Source organism: Labeo rohita, chromosome 17 (assembly GCF_022985175.1).
Source record: "Labeo rohita strain BAU-BD-2019 chromosome 17, IGBB_LRoh.1.0, whole genome shotgun sequence".
Taxonomy (NCBI): Eukaryota; Metazoa; Chordata; class Actinopteri; order Cypriniformes; family Cyprinidae; genus Labeo; species Labeo rohita.
In genome coordinates this window covers 6,812,599-6,832,017 of record NC_066885.1, presented here as the reverse complement: position 1 = coordinate 6,832,017, position 19,419 = coordinate 6,812,599, and the positions used below count along the sequence as shown (strand labels likewise).

Here is a 19,419-nt window from a genome sequence, read left to right as displayed (position 1 = left end):
ACAATGAGAAATACACAAACGCTCAGACGGTTGGAGTTCTGTTATCACTAGAATATCACACTCCTCTCAGCCGATCAGATTCGAGGACCAGAATGAACTGTTGTGTATATATATTGTGCTACCGTTGCAATTTAATTTATTTGACCTTGTGTTTGTTTCTCTCCAGAGTTTCCGCAGCTAAGGAGACTTTCAGATGACACGTTTTATGGGGACAACGAGAAAGGTAGTTGTGTAAATAGTTTGGCATGTCTTTATTGCTTTCAGATGTATCCGTATAATTTGCTTCATTTGATCTCATTGCCTCTTATTTAAATTCTCTTCTTGTTGTTGAGCAATTTCACACAGTACAGCACAGAAACCTTTCCAAAGGCTTTGTGAAACACTGCCAGACAGCTTCATTCTTGACACTCCCAAACCTCTAAGCAGCCAGATGAGAGCGGAGAAAAGACAGAGTGAAGTAGAGTAGATGTAAGAGGTCAGGTGAGGGGGGAGTTTGACATATCTGTCCATCCTGAGAGCTTGAAATGAGGTGGAGAACTCTGTTAAGTGTTTGCAGGTGTCTTCTTAGAGGAGGTTAGAAACTGTGTTTAATACATTCAGACGTTGAACATACTGTACACTCATGAGTCATTTTTTCCCAGTGCTTCATTTCTGCGGAATGACTGCATTCCCAAATTGTGTCAGATTTGTGCCTCTTTTATCACCTCTATCCATCTATTTTGTTCTTCTCTGAATCTCTGCTTGAAGGATTTGGCTTTCTGCAGCATCTGGATACTTTCACTGTCTCTGAAGGTCATGCAGTAGTTCTTTTAGCTGAGTTTTCATTGTCCTTAGTGTGGTATTTTAAAGCTTTGCTGACAGATAAAGTTTGACCTTACCACCTGGTCCCCTGCAAAAACAGATACCGATCTCTCCTCTATGAGTTCTGGCACTGCTTTGAGATTTAAAGAGAGAGTTCATCCAAAAATGAATCCTCTGTCATCATTTATTCACCCTCATGTCGTTTCAAACCTGCATGACTTTCTTCTGCAGAAATGTTTTTTCTTAATAATCCCGCCCAGTTTTTTCTGTTATTAATATGTGAGGAGTAACCTGGAAGAGACAAAATGCTGACATACTGAGATGTGTTGTGCAAGTATAGAAATTGCAAAAGCATGAATAAGTGATGGAGCTTTTAAGATGTTTGTCTTTTGAAAGGAAGTGCCGTCCTTAATGGATCTATAGTATCAGTTCTTTGTCTCACAGAAGCCAAAGAGACAGACTTTGCGTCTAAACTTTTTTGTGTATCCAGGTTTCATCTTTCACTAATATAATATTTAGAAGGTTTTTGTGTAATCGTTTTAGAGGTGCTCTGTGTGTAGAACAAGATGAACATGAAAACTTGTAGGAATAGTTTACCTAAAATAAAAAATCGAATTTACTCAGTGTTGTGTTTCCAAACGTAGAAGATGTTTTGTATTAGGGGTTGACCAGTATGTAACTCTGGACCACAAAACCGGTCTTAAGTAACAAGGGTAGACCTATGTTTGTAGCAATAGCCAACAATACATTGTATGCGTCAAAATTACCGATTTTTCTTTTATGCCAAAAATCATTAGGATATTAAGTAAAGATCATTTAAGTAAAATCATTAGGATATTAAGTAAAGATCATTAAGTAAAGATATTTGTAAATTTCCTACCATAAATATATAAAAACTTAATTTTTGATTGGTAATATGCATTGCTAAGAATTAATTTGAACTTTTTCTCAGTATTTAGATTTTTCTTTTTTGCACCCTCAGATTCCAGATTTTCAAATAGTTGTATCTCAGCCAAATATTGTCCTATCCTAACAAACCATACATCAACTGAAAGCTTATGTATTCAGCTTTCAGATTTATTTCACATATGTGTTTTTCAGAGCCAAAGCCGATACGATTATTACAGATCAAGTTAACCGATAACCGATATTTGAACCAATATGTATGTCTGGTGTAAAAATTAAAATCAATGTCAAAATTAAGAATAACAAGGGCTCTGACAAAAACGTTCTTTAAATGCTTTTAAATTATTTTATCAGCAAATCAGTTTTTGAAAATGACTGATACCGATAATCGTAAAAATGCTTAATATCGGCGCCAATAATTGGTCAACCCCTATTTTGTATTGTATAGTACACTCTTAAAATAGGTTTTCCAAAAAGAGTTTTTCATATCTTTGCCATAGAAAAAACATTTTTGGTCCCCAAAGAACCTTGCATTGAACAGTTCTTAAAAGAACTACGTTTTTTTTAGTGTGAAGAGCATTTTAATCATTTAAAGAACCTTTTTCCACTAATGTTAAAGGTTCTTAATGGAACCATAGATGCTATTAAAAAAACCTTTGGTCTGGATTGATCAGTGATGCCAAACAACATTAGTTCTCACTAGCAATCATAACACATCTGAATGTTATCATGCACTCTTTGTCTCTTTATTTCATTTATGGGCGAACTTCTCCTTTAAAACCATCTCTTGTCCCCATATGACCCCTGAACACCCAGCTCTTAGGAATATTTCAAAAAAGCCATCCCAGTGACCAACAGCACCGTTCATAATATCAGAGTTGAAGTAAGACAATTATCCCATTGTTGCAATGGTTTGATTTTTGTTCCAGTCCTAAACTCTCCAAGGATATGCAGAAGTTTTAAGCAAATGTATCTTATGTTTTGCTTGGTTTCAAACCATTTTAAACTCTCAACCGCAGAGTACAATTATGTAAATGTCTTCCATTTTACGCTAGAGGCCATTTTTATCTTCCTGAGGTTGTATGTTTAAAGAAAATTATTGTTTGTGAAGATTTGTACTGATATCTTTTCAAAACCTCTTATTAAATACTCCAATTCCAACAGTCTGATACTTTCCCAATACACTGACGTCTCTGTAGTTTTCAGCCAGGCCGTTTCAGTGGCACGGTAATGTCTGCCTTTCGCCTCAAGTGTGATGTTCTTGGCTGTGGAGTTTGGGTCTTTTCACACAGATGTGAATATTTGTTATTGCCACACAGAAAATGAAATTATTGCTTTAGCTCTGAAAAAGGCATACTGTAGTTTCTCAAAAAATGAAAATTTATTTTGTCTTTCATTCTCGTGTTGTTCCATGAGTTAGTTGTTTGTTTGTTTTATGGGATCTGTTTGATAGACTGTTTGCCTTTCTTCTTCTTCTTAAGTATCTATCTATCTATCTATCTATCTATCTATCTATTTATTTATTTATTTGTTTGTTTGTTTGTTTGTTTGGGAAACCTGTCTGATAGCTGATTGTTTGTCTTATTTATTTATTTATTTATTTATTTATTTATTTGGGAAACCTGTCTGGTTGCTGTTTGTCTTATTTATTTATTTATTTATTTATTTATTTATTTATTTATTTATTTATTTATTTATTTATTTATTTATTTATTTATTTATTCATAACATTTGATAGACTATTTATTTATTTATTTGGGAAAGCTGTCTGGTAGATGTTTTTGTTTTATTTATGTATTTAATCATTTATTTATTTTGCGTTATATTCATCTGCTACTCTCATTTATATAAACACAGAGTCGAGACTTTCTTTGAGGGCTTATTTTACAAAAAAAAAAAAAAAAAAAAAAAAAAAAGTAGGTGTTCATTGAATGCTGTTTACTGATTCATGACACCCACTATCGCGCTCGCTTGGGTCTGAATAGCTCTGGGCGGCTTACATGTTCTTCAACTTAAAGCAAGTTTTTGTTTTTGTTGGCGGACAAACTCCCACTCTTTTCATTCTTTCCCTTTCACTGCCTTCATTTGCTCTCTCGTCCTCCACCCTGAGGTGTTGTAGTCAGTCTGTAGTGTTTGTAGGCCACAGGGTTTTCCAACAAGAATCTGTGCCAAACCTGGCCCATCTGCTCCACAGAGGCAGTGTTCACTGCAGACGGCCGTAAAGACACACTACAGCAAGCAAACATGCCCCAAGGACTTTTACTTTTGAATATTTGTGTGAAATAACATTACTTATTCAGTCCTCTTTCTTGTTACAGTACGACATGAAGGTCATCACATCCAATGTGAATGAGTTTCAGCCTCTTCCTAATGTCTTAAAGGGACAGTTCACCCAAAAATGAAAAATGAAAATTGTAATTATTTATTCACTCATTTAGTCAGGTTTTTTCAAACTTGTATGACCTAGAAAACAAAAGGAGATTTTTATAGCAAAAACCTGCTTTTTGCCATACAGTGAAAGTGAATGGTGACCATGTCTGTTAAGCAAGATTTTCTGTGAATAACAACTTAAATTTGAGTCTTTTCTATGCATAAAGTTATTGTATGGCTTCAGAAGAATTTAAATATTATGTATTATTTATATTGACTTCTTTTGCAGTGCTTTTGTGGTCCTTTTTGAAGCTTTACAGTCACATCTTGGTTGCAGCATGAACATTCTTTAAAATGTCTTATTTAGTGTTTTATGGAAAATAGAAACTTATACAGGTTTGGAACAACATGAGGGTCAGAAAATAACAACACAATATTCATTTTTGGGTGAACAAACGCTTTAATGAGGATGTTACCATATTTCTGGCTAGGCTTGTTGGCTTGTTGCTTATTGGCTTTTTATTGTTCTGTTCAGGTTATTTTGCCAATGCTGGCAACAGTCAAAAGAAAAATCACAGTCCAAATTATGACGACTGCACATTTTCCACGTGGAAGTGCATCACCACATGGTCTTGTTATTGTAGGCGATCCATATCAAATGTTTGAATCTGTGGGGGTTTTTCTTGTTATTATATTCAGGTTATGATTTAATCGTTAGGCGTGAAGTGGCTTTTATTAATCATCTATTGAACGAATCTGATTGTGTCAGTTTGCTTTGAACACACTCCAGTAAAACCATGTGCAGGCTGTTCGGTCTGTCCAAGCCAATGAAGCTCAATATTTGTGGGAGGGAAATTATGGGAGAGGTCCATGTAAAATCTCTTTAGGTCTCCTAGTAAATGTTCTGCAGTTCAAATTGATGTCTTGTGGATCAAAGCAAACTGGAAGGTATTTTTAAAGGAGACATACCATGGAAAACATTACATTCCTTGCTTTTTTGAAATAAAAGAGTTTGATTTACTATATAGATGTTCTTCAACATGCTCCCTCCACAATATGTATAGATACTAAGCTATAAAAAGAGCCTTCAGGTCATAAAAACAAAAAGATATATTTATTATGTACCACGTTAAAAACACTGTGTGTGTGTGTGCGTGCGCGTGTGCGCGTGTGTGCGTGTGTGCGTGTGCGTGTGTGTGTGCGTATACATAGATAGATGGATGGATAGATATGGATATATAGAGAGGTATATACATACATAGACCAATAGATATATACATGTGTGTGCGTAAGAAAAATTATATTATATAATTATTATTATATAAACAATATATATTATATATTTACATTATATGTTAATGTTTTATTTAAATTTTATTTTTAATAAAACACTATCATCTATTTTTTTTATTTTATATATACACCACAAGTTTCTGAACAGTAAGATCTTTTTCGTTTTTTAAAGAATTATTCTCTGCTCACCAAGCCTGCATTTATTTGATTCAAAGTACAGTTTTTTTTTAATTTTTGAAATATATTTACTATTTAAAATAACTCTTTTCTATTTGATTAGGTTTAAAAATGTAATTTATTCCTGTGCTTTCAAAGCTGAATTTTTAGCATCATTACACCAGTCACACAATCCTTTAGAAATCATTCTAATATTCTGTTTTGCTGCTCAAAAAAAAGCATTTATTATTATTATTATTATTTTGTTGAAAACAGCTGAGTAGATTTTTTTCAGGTTTCTTTGATGAGTAGAAAGTTCAGAAGAACAGCATTTATCTGAAATAGAAATCATTTCTAACATTATAAATGTCTTCGACATCACTTTTGATCAATTTAAAGCATCCTTGCTAAATAAAAGTAATAATTTCTATCATTTCTTTCACAAATAAGCAAAAAAATTATACTGACTCCAAGCTTTTGAATGGTATAGTGTATTATGTTACAAAAGCTTTTTATTTCAGATAAATGCTGATCTTTGTATCTTTCTGTTCATCAAAAATCCTGAAAAAGATGTACTTTTTAAAATATTGATGATGATAATAATAATAATAAATGTTTCTTGAACAGCAAATCAGCATATTATAGTAATGTCTGAAGGATCATGTGACACTGAAGACTGGAGTAATGATTCTGAAAATTTAGCTTTGATCACAGGAATAAATTACATTAAAAAATATTCAAATAGAAAACTGTTATTTTAAATAGTAAAAATAAATCAGAATTTTAAAGTAGAGATAAAATATGTCAAGAAGCAATTGTGAAAGTAGTTAAAACGTAATTTTAAATAATTATGAATATATTACATATGTAATGTATTTCCATATGTGTTTTAAGGAACAAAGTAAAACTCTCTACTTGTGTAGAACATATCCTTTTTATGCCGTATAGCTGAGGTTGAATATCTCTCTCCAGCTTTATTTTCCTCACCAGTGACAGTTTTCTAACAGCTTGAGAAAACACACAGGAAAGAGCATGGTCCTCTGTTGTATGTGTGTGTGAGTCTGAATCACAGCCTCCTGCTGATCTCCATCAGTGTGTGCCCGGCGGTCCCATGAGGGTCTCTGTTCCCTCACACTTCCTCTCCTACACGCCCCATTGATCTGGGTAAATGCCCACCCAGCCTCTGCCTGCTGCCCCCCCCCCAAATACAGAGGAAATGACTGATAAGTGTTTGTTTGTGTGTTTGTGTAAGTGTGTAGCCGGCAGGCCAATGTGACGGTTATAAAAGATGTCCTAATAAGCAGCTGATGTCAGTGTGTTCAGATGATGAGTTCACTGTCCTATTCAATGTCATTAACTGGAAAGCCTTCATTTTAGGGCTTAACAGGATGACTTAACTGCATTGACATGTCAGAATGTTGTAGCAAATGTAGCACTTAGAATTAGATCTTTCCAAAATCATGACTTATACTTACCAAAGAACTTAAGATTTGAGTGTTTAGAAAAGTTGAAATTATATACAGTTGAAGTCAAAAGTTTACGTACACCTTGGAGAATCTGCAAAATGTTAATTATTTTACCAAAATAAGTGGTATCATACAAAATGCATGTTTTTTTTTTTATTTAGTACTGACCTCAATAAGATAAGAAAAAACGTTTACATATAGTCCACAAGAATAGTTGGATTTATAAAAAGTACCCTGTTGAAAGTTTACATGCACTTGATTCTTAATACTGTGTTGTTACCTGAATGATTCACAGCTGTTTTATTTTGTGTAGTGATAGTTGTTCATGAGTCCCTTGTTTGTCCTGAACAGTTAAACTGCCTGCTGTTCTTCAGAAATGTCCTTCAGGTCTCACAAATTCTTTGGTTTTTCAGCATTTTTCTGTATTTGAACCCTTTCCAACAATGACTTTATAACTTTGAGATTCATCTTTTCATACTGAGGACAACTGAGGGACTTATTTGCAACTATTACTCAAGGTTCAAACGCTCACTAATGCTCCAGGAGGAAAAACATTGCATTAAGAGCCAGGGGGTGAAAACTTTTGAACAGAATAAAGTTGTGTACATTTTTCTTATTTTGTGTAAATATCATATTTTTTTCCATTTAGTACTGCCCTTCAGAAACTACAAAAGATACTTGTGTGTTTCCCAGAAGACAAAATAAGTTAAATTTACCCTGATCTTCAAATTCAAAAGTTTTCAGCTCTTAATGTATTGTTTTTTCTTCTGGAGCATCAGTGAGCGTTTAAACCTTCTCTAATAGTTGCATATGAGTCCCTCAGTTGTCCTCAGTATGAAAAGATGGATCTCAAAATCATACCATCATTGTTGGAAAGGGTTTAAATACACAAAAATGCTTAAAAACCAAAGAATTTGTGGGACTTTCTTGAAGAACAGCAGGCAGTTTAACTGTTCAGGACAAACAAGGGACTCATGAACAACTATCACTAAACAACAAAAAACAGCTGTGGATCATTCAGATGAAAACACAGTATTAAGAATCAAGCGTATGTAAACTTTTGAACAGGGTCATTTTTATAATTTGAACAATTCAATTATTTTCTCTTGTGGACTATATGTAAAAATCTTATGTGAAATATCTCATTCAGGTTGGTACTAAATAAAAAATAACTTGCATTTTGTATGATCCCTTTTATTTTGGTAAAATAATTAGCATTTTGCAGATTCTGCAAGGTGTATGAAAACTTTTGACTTTAGCTGTATATATAAACTTAGACCCTAAACCAAAATTAGTTTTACATCTTGTTTATATAATGTTTTTACGTTGTCCTTGTCGTTTCACCTGCCATTACCTAAATGTTGACTCATCTGTTGTCCCACAGGTGAAGACATTTTTCTGCATACAGAAGGAGCAGGAAGTGATGTCAGAGTGATGTCAGTGAGGCTGCCGTTTGTCAAACAGGATCAAGAGTCTGTCAGCCTCAGCTCTGTTGAAGGAGATACAGACTCTTCTGCTAATGATGTGTTTTAACAGCGATGACCCTGTGAAACCCCTCTGACAGGAAACTGCTAAGTGCCTGAAAGGAAGGAGATGTTCTCAGACTTAAATTATTCACATCACAGAAGCTCATATTTGGATGACAGTCAGTGCAAGTGATATAATGAACTCTAATCTTTCTTGCATCGCTGTTAAATGAAACCACATGTGCTGTTGTTTGCAGTGCAACTATAGTTGCACATTTTTATACGAATAAATTTTAAACAAATCTTGATCCCAATTTTAATTGAAGTTTCATAATTTCATCCCATTTCTCCCCAGGTTGACGTCATTTGTCGCATTCTTTCTGTCCAAGCGAGGCTGTTCTCTGTCATGGTAATGGCAGCGCGGTGCATTACTTCATGAGAGAGGTTTTTCACATCATTAGCCTCAGACTGCTGTTTCTCCCATTACACGGGAAGATAGACAGAGATATCCGTTATCAGATGCTGCATTGCAGTGTCCTGCACTGATGATGCCTGTCTAATAAGCATCCTGTTTCCTTTTCAGCACTTAAGACATGATAACGTCTGGAAGAAGTCTTGCAGAAACAGACTTCTGACTATCGCCATGAAGTCTGGTCTATTTTACAGCTCGTTCTGGCCCAGAATCACCCACAATTTTGGTTAACAATAGGCCAATTTACAGTAAAGCTACTAGTTTGTTCCAAAATATATACACTACCAGTCAAAAGTTTTTGAACAGTAAGATTTTTAAGGTTTTTTAAAGAAGACTCTGAGAATATTCAGAATCTGATTATTAGAATGATTTCTGAAAGATCATGTGGCTGGAGTAATAATGCTAAAAATTCAGCTTTGAAATCACAGGAATAAATTACTTTTTAAAATATATTAAAATAGAAAACCGTTATTTTAAATACTAAAAATATTTCAGAGTTTTACTGTTTTTGCTGTACTTGAGATCAAATAAATGCAGGCTTGGTGAGCAGAAAATCTTACTGTTCAAAAACTTTTGACTGGTAGTGTATATATAAATATATAAGAAAGGCGACTGTTCACAATCTCTGTTCTTCCATAACTAGTAAAAACTAATTATTTTAAGGGCATAACTCTAAAAATAAAACAGAAATGCATACAGTAGCTTGTAGTTTAGATTAAGTGCTTAAAAAATGCAAAAATATGTGTTATTTGCCTAAAGCAATATTTCTAGGCAGATAAACTGCCGGTTATGACTTGCAGACAGTGTTTTTTCCAGTTTGCTTCTTGTGTACTGTGTCTTTCTAGTTTATTGGTGCATAATGTGTGAAAGTTACAGGGTTTATCCACTTTCCGCGACCCTGAGTTGAAAATGTGGACATAACGTTTGCAAGGTTAGTAAGCCACTTCATTACACTAGTCTCATGTTAACATTTATAATGTTAAAGCCTTGTGTCCATTTTAATGTTTATTCTGGTTTAGTACTCCATAGACAACCACATGTTAGTTAATAAAAATACAATTGTTTGTTCATGTTAGTTCACAGTGCATTAACTAATGTTAACAAACACAACTTGTGATTTTAATGCATCAGTAAATGCTGAAATTAACATTAAGATTAATAAAGGCTGTAGAAGTGTTGTTCATTCTTAGCTAATGTTAACTAATGAACCTTATTGTAAAGTGTTATCTTATAAACGTCATTTTGTTTTCCAACAGTTCAATACATTCCTGTAAAATTGCATAAAACCAGTCAATCGGAGCTTTGATATTTTTGAAAACCATTGTTGTTTTTGTCCACAGTATGCATCAGACAGACAGCATGTGGTCTGCTAGCGTACCTTCTCAGACTTTAATGGAAGTATCTTGATCCGTCGTGACCTTGGTGCAGGAATTCCCAGCAGATTGTGTTCGAGAATAAAATAATAACTGAGAGTATTGTTGTTTTGAGTCTCGTGTCAGAGCACTATGGCACAAAATAACCCTGTATCCACTTTTCTCTGTTTTTCTGCAGGTATAAGGAGAAGAACCTTGTGAGGAGGAGTGGAACCTATATATAAAGAGCTCATCTGGGAAAATGTTAGGCTTTCACAGCTGTAGAGCAGCCAATGGAGCGATAAGTGCGGATGATAAGAGCAGCCAGAGCAGGGCTAGAAATGAAGAAGCTAATGGTGTGATGTGATGCTGACCAGAGACACGAGCAACTCGGTGGTACACAGCTGCTCTGAAGAAATGTATGCTAAAGTTAGTCATGGTTAGTTGCAATTTGTCTATTTTTATGCATCTGTAGTAAAAAAGTAGGTACACATTTTTTAATTAAAATATTTTTTTAATGTATTATTATTATTTTATTTTTTTGTTTTTATTTTAATGAAATATCTAAATAATTTTTTGGTGTAACTCCTGCAGGAACTGGAGGTATACACCAGGGTTGGAAATTAACGAGGGCTTATGGCAAAAATGCCATCAAAATGAGCCAAAATGCCCCATAAATTCAAGACGAAGGGGCAAAAATAGCCCCTGCACAATTACACAATGTATTATGGCTGTCGCGATTAAAATTAAATGTGAAAATGAATAGAAAGTGTCAATTCGCGGAATTGCATGTAGATTCGCTCACACTGCATCAGGTTGCTTTTACGTGCTGTTTTGTGCCGCTTTGAGCTTTATAACCAATCAAACGTGTTTCTGTTGAACTTAGGAATGGCCAATCAAAGGCACTTAGATTAGTCAGCGCTTGAAAACGCTGGAGCTGTTGTTGAGTGCGCACGCTGTGATGCCTGGTTACTGGTTTAAACTTGGCCCAGGTTTTTAAAAGATTTTTGGCTCAGCACACCTTAATAGCTTCAACAATTGATCGCCAATTAAGTTTAGAATACAATGAATTTAGGCCCAGATTATGCAGAGCTGTAATAGCTGCTGCTAATGGTGGATATTTTGATGAATCAAAAATGTAAGTTTTTTCTATGTATAAACTGTTTATGTAATAAAATATGTTTTCGTAGTTTGTGTTGTCCCTTATCAGTGCAAAATTATCACAAATTAAAAAGGATTCATGCCAATATTATCCAAAACCCAACTTTTCTAGGGCGTTTCCAAACTTTTGGTGGGCAGTGTAGGTCATCTTAATATTCTAGGCATATAAAAAAAATTGCATACACTTAAAAAAAAATCACCTACTTCAACTTAAAAAAATGTCATTTTCTTCCTACATTTTTAAGTATAATCAAATTGGCTGTACAAATAATTAAAATTATATTAAACTAACTTAAAATTAGACATGAATCTTGAAGTTGGTCATGTTATTTTTTACAGCGTTACAGTGAAAGGGTAGCACGATACATTTTTTTCATCTTATGAAATGACTTTAAAGTTTAGGTATCATTTCAGACAAGATTAGTAAGCAATTCTGACACACCAATCTTCTGCTGATGGTGAAGTATTACGGTTAAACTTTTGTCATGTTTAAAATATGAAGCATTTATTTGCAGTTCTGTAGGCTTAGACCAGTTGAAATGAATGTCTGTGGTAATCAGCGTTATACCAGCTGTATGTTATTGCTTTTCATGTGATTTAATCTTTCCGTTGGGTTAATGATATGTAGCTTCTGTGCTAACTATATAAGCAGCTGTGTGTGTCCAAACACTAAATGATCAACCTCATTCGAGAGCTGAGGTCAGTTTGATTGGATTATAATGAATACGCAAGAGAACCGCCAGCACAACTGGACCACATTGCAGAGAAAAGAGGAGAAGCCCTCAGAAACCGAGTGCTGGCCTGAAATCACTCAAACTTGTTTTAAGTGCTTTCTAAAGATTAGGTTTGTGGGCCAAGCTTTGCAGTCAGCTCATATCAGTCCCACCCCCCGCATCTCCCACCCCAAAAAATCCTCTTAAAGCCCCCGTTAACCAGCTGTTTATCAAAGCCAGATGTGTTGGGCAGGAAGCCGCTGGAAATTAACCATGACTTTGTCCACTCTCCTCTTGAAATGTCCTGTAGAACAGAGAAAAGTCACGAAAAATCCTTCCCCCGTCTCTTCATCGGGCGACCGTTTCCATCGGAGACTGGTGCTTAAACCCTGTGGGAATTGGCACACGTTGGAGTGTCTGTTTTGTTTGGAATGTCAATAGCTGGTTGAATCGTGAGTTGTGATTGGATGAAGCAGCTTTGTGTGACACTTTGTGCATTTAATCATGGTGACTTCAGATGGATGAGTTTTTCCAACCTAAGGATTGCCTGAGAAGCACGGGCGAAGCTGTTAAAGGGTTGTTCATACTGACAGTGATTTGCGGCGCCAAAGCGACCAATGAGGTTATGATTTGAGGCAACTAAAGCGGCAGATTAACTTTATGCTAATAAACAGTAATTTGATTGATCTATTACCAGTGTGGATTCGGATTTTAGATAGAATCTCCTTTAGAGAGCAGTTTATTATGCACATTAAGGATTCAGAGCTGCAGTGTGGTTCTGCAAAGCATTTATTGGGAAATTATGAGGGTAGGATAATAAAATAGATTAAAGATATGCACATATCAAGGCACTTTAGGCCATTTTGAGCTCTTAATGCGTGTGTTTTATGTGTGGGGGAAATGAATAGCTAATTGATACTGAGATACCACTTAGGCATTCATACTTACGAAGCCAGCTTTGGGATTTTATGACTTTCATGACCTCAAGAAATGTTTTTTATTTTATTTCATTTTATTTTCTTGTACTTTACTTTATTATTTTTTTTATTTTATTTAATTGTATTTTATTTTTGGTTGATTATTTCTTTTAATTATATTTTATTGTATTTTATTTTTATCCAATTTTTAATGTATTTGTATTTATATTTTTATGTTATTTTATATTGTGAATTGTTATTGATTGTGTATTTTTAATTGTATTTTTTTTTTTTAATGAAAACAATCTAATTTTACTTGTGGAAATGAACTTCTATTAATTCAAAATTAATAAAAAAAATAATTCTATTAATTATGGCTATGACATTTAAACTGTTATTTTATTTTATTGTTATATTTTAATTTATTAAGAAAACTTTTTTTTTTCTCATGTTGATATATGCAACCCTAATTATAATATTAATTGCATTTTATTTTATTTTATTTTATGAACTCAATCTGATTTTACTTGTGGAAATGAAATACTATAAATCTTTTATTTTTTATTTTTATATTTTTATATTTTACTTTATTAAGAAATGTTTTCTTTCACGTTCATATATGTGACCTCAGCTGTGTTATTAATTGCATTTTACTGTATTTTATTTTATGCACTAAATCATGTCAAAATGAACTGCTATTAATCTTTTATATGTTATTTTATTTTATTTAATTTTTAGATTTTACTATATTAAGAAATGTTTTCTTCCCCATGTTCATATATAACCTCAACTGTATTATTAATTGCATTTTGTTGCATTTTAGTTTATGAATTCAGCCTAATTTTGCTTGTGGAAATAAACTACTATTAATCATTTTATTTTATTTTATTTTATTTTATTTTGAAATGTTTCTTTCCCGTGTTGATTTATGCAACCATAACAGGATCTAATGAGTGGAAATAATGAAAAGCTAGTCTGTTTTGTTTTTCATTATTAGTAGTAGTAACCTCAGTTTACAGTGTGTACAATGGATTGATAATGTTAATAGATAATGTTTTGATTCTAGCAAGCATTTTATTGTGTATGGACTGAAAGCCTAAAAACTCCAATTTCCTATGGCGTTTAAATATTACATTAGCACAGATGCTTTAGTGCTGTAGAAGGAAGTTGGAGAAGGATGAGTGTTACGCCACGTATCTGATAAAGTAGGACATCCACAGACCTGTCTGCCGATCGGTGACATTGACCAGCTTTGGTAAAGATTTCTTCCTTTATTTCACTACAAGAGCAAGGTGACGTTGAGTAATGATGTTTGGGGTCATGATAAGAAGCACAAAGAACTTCCTTGCCCTTTCAGACCAGAGAGTTTTATAAGATAAATGACTTGCTTGGATGATTTAGGCCAGTTTAGTGTGCCACCGCTTTGTTGTTGTCCCTCCAGTGATGAATTACTGCAGTTAAGCTTCAGGATGGTGGAGATTGTACCCGAGTGACCCTCAGTACTGAACACCTGCCAAACAGATCACTCCCTCATGTCAGACCTTGAAGCCTCCACCTGCTGAGACACTCACCAGTGTCATATCCACCTCTGTCTGGCTCCTGGACATCTATTCTTTAAATTGGCTACACTGTAAAGAACTATCACACTAGAGATTTTAGTCTGACGGCAGTTTTGTTGGTGTGAATTCAGTGTGCACCTATGAACTGGTTCCAGTTCATGTGGACCCAGCACTCTTAAAAATAAAGGTTCCTTAAGAGGGATTTTTTTTTTTTGGCTCCCCGAAAAACCTTTCAGTGAAAAAGTAACCTTGTGAACCTCATGAATTACTATTGGGTATTTCATTATATTTTAGAATTGATTTGAAAATAAACTCAGTCTGGTTTTACTTGTGAAAGTGAATTGCTATTGGGTATTTGATTTGATTTTGCAATTGAATTGAAATTGAACTTAATCTAATTTTACTTGCAAAAGTGAGTTGCTCTTGGGTATTTTCTTTTAGAATTTAATTGAAAATGAACTCAGTCTAATTTTACTTGCAAAAGTGAATTACTGTTGGGTATATTATTTTAGAATTGAATTGAAAATGAACTCAATCTAATTTTACTTGCAAAAGTGAGTTCCTTTTGAGTATTTTATATTATTTTAGAATTGAATTGAAATTGAAAATCTAATTTTATTTGCGAAAGTGTATTACTATTGGGTATTTTATTATATTTTGGAATTGAATTGAAAATTAACTCGATCTAATTTTACTTGCAAAAGTGAATTTCTATTGGGTATTTTATTTTAGAATTTAATTGAAAATAAACTCAATCTAATTTTACTTGCAAAAGTGAATTGCTATTGGGTATTTTATTTTATTTTAGAACTGAACTGAAATTGAACTCAATCTTATTTTACTTGCAAAAGTGAATTGCTGTTGGGTATTTTATTTTAGAACTGAATTAAAATTGATCTCAATCCAGTTTTACTTGTGAAAGTGATTTGCTGTTGGGTATTTTATTTTATTGTAGAACTGCATTTAAAATGAACTCAATCTAATTTTACAAGTGAAAGTAAATTGCTATTGGGTATTTTATTTTAGAATTGAACTTAATTAAAATTAAACTCAGTCAAATTTTACTTGCGAAAGTGAATTGATATTGGGTATTTTATATTAGGATTGAATTAAAAATAAACTTGATGTAATTTTACTTACGAAAGTGAATTGCTATTGGGCATTTTATTTTATTTCAGAATTTAAAATCAACTCAGTTTCATTTTACTTGCAAAAGTGAATTGCTGTTGGATATTTTATTTTATGTTAGAATTAAAATGAAATTGAACTCAATCTAATTTTACTTGTGAAATTGAATTGCTATTGAGTATTTTATTTTATAATTGAGTAGAATTGACAATTAACTCAAGCTAATTTTACTTGTGAGAATGAATTGCTTTTGGATATTTTCATTTTATTTTAGAATTTAGTTTAAAAAATGTACTTTTTATAATTGTTTTAAAATTGAATTGGATTGAAAATTACTATCATGCATTTCTGAACTAAGTGTGAATACCTGAAATAATGTTTAAACAGCTTGGTTCTAATTGTTAATATTAATCAATTTGATATCAAAATCTATGTGTTTTTTTTTATCTAGGTTAAAATTAATTTATAATTATACTGTTTTCATACTTTTTGTATTTGAAATGTATGTTAATGAATCAAACCTTATTGTAAAGTGTTACCAACACTATTTAGTGTCTGTTGCTGGCCAATATAGAATAATTCTCACAACGTTCAAGAATGCATTTGTAAATTGCCACATATTGCATTAAGATGATTGCGTTATCTTCAACAGCTCAAGCGTCCCGGCAGCAATGGGGAGTTGAGCTTATTTAATGAGACTATTAACTTCTCCTAGTCAAATGTGCGAGTTTGTTTGGACACAGAGCAGATTTCTTGGCCAAGTGTTGCGCCGCTGGGCTGAATGCATGTTAATTGGTGTTTGGGAGGGGTTTGATTATCTCGCTCTGGGGTTTTAATGGAGCCTCAATGGATAAGAGAACCGCAGGGGAGAATGGGTACTGGACACTGGCCAAATGATTCTTCAAAAAAAAAAAAAAAAAAAAAAAAATCTCTCTCTTAAGGCGCCCATTCTCGTTTGTTGTTGCTCTCGCACCGCAAATACGACTGCAGCTACAATGTGTTTGCTAATGGCTCCTCGCTCGGCCTGAGATTAATTATGCAGCGTAAGGTTTGGCATCTAGTGGAGGGCTACAGATGGAAGCTGTCTGTGTGTGTTTATGGAAATCAGGCTGCGTTCACACTGCCAGATCAGATGATGGATGGACATACAGTTTCCTTGGCTCACATTGAGTCGCATTGTTCCGCCCATAAGACTACAAGCGAGTTAGAAAGTATTGATTTGTCAGAATAAAGAACCAGGAAGAGAGCGAAAATGTTGTTGTTTGGCCTTAGGTGACGATGCTCCATTATCAATTATGCAGTCGTGAATGATCTGGACATGTAAACGTATTCCTTCTGGGAGTTTGACTCAGCTGAAATGCAAAAAGGATTGATTTTAACCCTTCTGTTGCTGTTGAAGTGCCTGAAGATGTGTATTTTTAAGCTGTAGCACAGTGTTCTGTGTCTATGTTGGCGTCATCAAAGGCACCGATGTCCATTTTGTTTTGTATGAGGTAAAGGCTGAGGGAAGCAGATGTCTCCAGATGTTTGCTTTGAGTGCAGCCACTGACCCTCAGCCATATCCTCAGAGCCAGAGATGGCAGGCGTGCTGAGAGGACAGGAAGTACAACAGCTTTTATCCTCAACCCCTATATCAAAGCATCAAAGAAAGACAGCTGTTTCAGCAGCTGTACAGAGAAAAACAAATGGACATGAACTTCTGTATTTGACAGTTTGGCAGTAGAATAGAATAGGGGTTGATAATGTGTTTGTAGTGTGTTGCTATGGTTGCTTGCTGGTTTAAACTGAAAGAATGACTCACAATTTAATGTGTCTGTTCATGTCATTTGTAGTGCTAAATATATGCAATACTAATAGTGACGATTGCTTTACCAAACAAAGATTGAATTGAATATTTAGTTTTAAATTTTATTTTATTATTCAAATATTAATTCAACCATTATCCATTATTCCATCTTTATTGTTAATATCTTTATGGCACATTTTTAAAGGTTCTATTTATGTATTTTAAATTTTTTTGGGGGTACTAAACTGGACTGAAGTGAAACTGAAAATTAATCCTTTTTTCCACACATCCTTATTGTTATCTTTGTTATTTTTAAAGTTTTTGTGTATTTTAATTTCTTTTTTTTTTTTTTTTTTTTTTTTTTTTTTTTTTTTTAATGAACATAACGGAAACAAATGTATGTTTATTTTCACGTTATTATTGGTAATATCTCTCTGGCTTATTTCCACACATCTTTATTGTTATCTCTTTTAAACACTTTTAAAATTACATTTTTATTATTATGTTTTAGTTTGTTTATTTATTTATTTATTATAGAACGTAACTGAAACAAATATGTTTATAAAAATATGTTTATTTTTACACATCTTTATTGGTAATATCTCTCTGGCACACCTTTAAACCTTTTAATTATTTTATTTTATTTTATTTTATTTTATTTTATTTTATTTTATTTTATTTGTGCTGAACTGGACTGAACTGAAACTGAAAATCCATCTTTAATTCCACACACCTTTCTTCTTATTTGTCTGGCACATTTTTAAGGTTATTGAGTGTTTTTATTTTATTTTATTTTATAACTTTTATTTATTTTAATGAACATAACTGAAACAAATGTATGTTTATTTTCACATATTATTATTGTTAATATCTCTCTGGCACAACTTTAAGCTTTTTCATTTTATTTAAAATATAAATATATATATATATATATATATATATATTATTTTATTTGTACTGAACTGGACTGAACGAAAACCATCTTTATTTTCACAAATCTTTATTGTTATCTGTCTGGCACACTTTTAAAGTTTTTGTTTATTTTTATTTATTTATTTATTTTACTGAATGTAACTGAAACAAATGTATCTTTATTGATAATATCCCTCTGGCACACCTGTAAACTATTTTATTTTATTATTATTATTTTTTTGTTGTTGTTTGTTTTTTTATTTTATTTTATTTTATTTTATTTTATTTTATTTTATTTTATTTTATTTTATTTTATTTTATTTGTACTGAACTGGACTAAACTAAAAAATGTATCTTTATTTCCACACATCTTTATTGGTAATATCTCTCTGGCACACCTTTAAACCTTTTAATTATTTTATTTTATTTTATTTTATTTTATTTTATTTTATTTTATTTTATTTGTGCTGAACTGGACTGAACTGAAACTGAAAATCCATCTTTAATTCCACACACCTTTCTTCTTATTTGTCTGGCACATTTTTAAGGTTATTGAGTGTTTTTATTTTATTTTATTTTATAACTTTTATTTATTTTAATGAACATAACTGAAACAAATGTATGTTTATTTTCACATATTATTATTGTTAATATCTCTCTGGCACAACTTTAAGCTTTTTCATTTTATTTAAAATATAAATATAATATATATATATATATATATATATATATATTATTTTATTTGTACTGAACTGGACTGAACGAAAACCATCTTTATTTTCACAAATCTTTATTGTTATCTGTCTGGCACACTTTTAAAGTTTTTGTTTATTTTTATTTATTTATTTATTTTACTGAATGTAACTGAAACAAATGTATCTTTATTGATAATATCCCTCTGGCACACCTGTAAACTATTTTATTTTATTATTATTATTTTTTTGTTGTTGTTTGTTTTTTT

The 19,419-nt window shown here is 32.6% G+C and overlaps 1 protein-coding gene across 1 annotated transcript in view; it reads left to right on the top strand.

Moving 5' to 3' along the window:
- kiaa0586 (KIAA0586 ortholog) overlaps window positions 1-11,471 on the top strand; it is a 161,136-nt gene extending 149,665 nt beyond the window's left edge. Inside the window, 2 exon segments of the mRNA XM_051133094.1 lie at window positions 167-223; window positions 8,377-11,471. Coding sequence (XP_050989051.1) covers window positions 167-223; window positions 8,377-8,525 — 206 coding nt within the window. The 3' untranslated portion in view covers window positions 8,526-11,471.
- The last annotated feature ends 7,948 nt before the right edge of the window (window positions 11,472-19,419 follow it).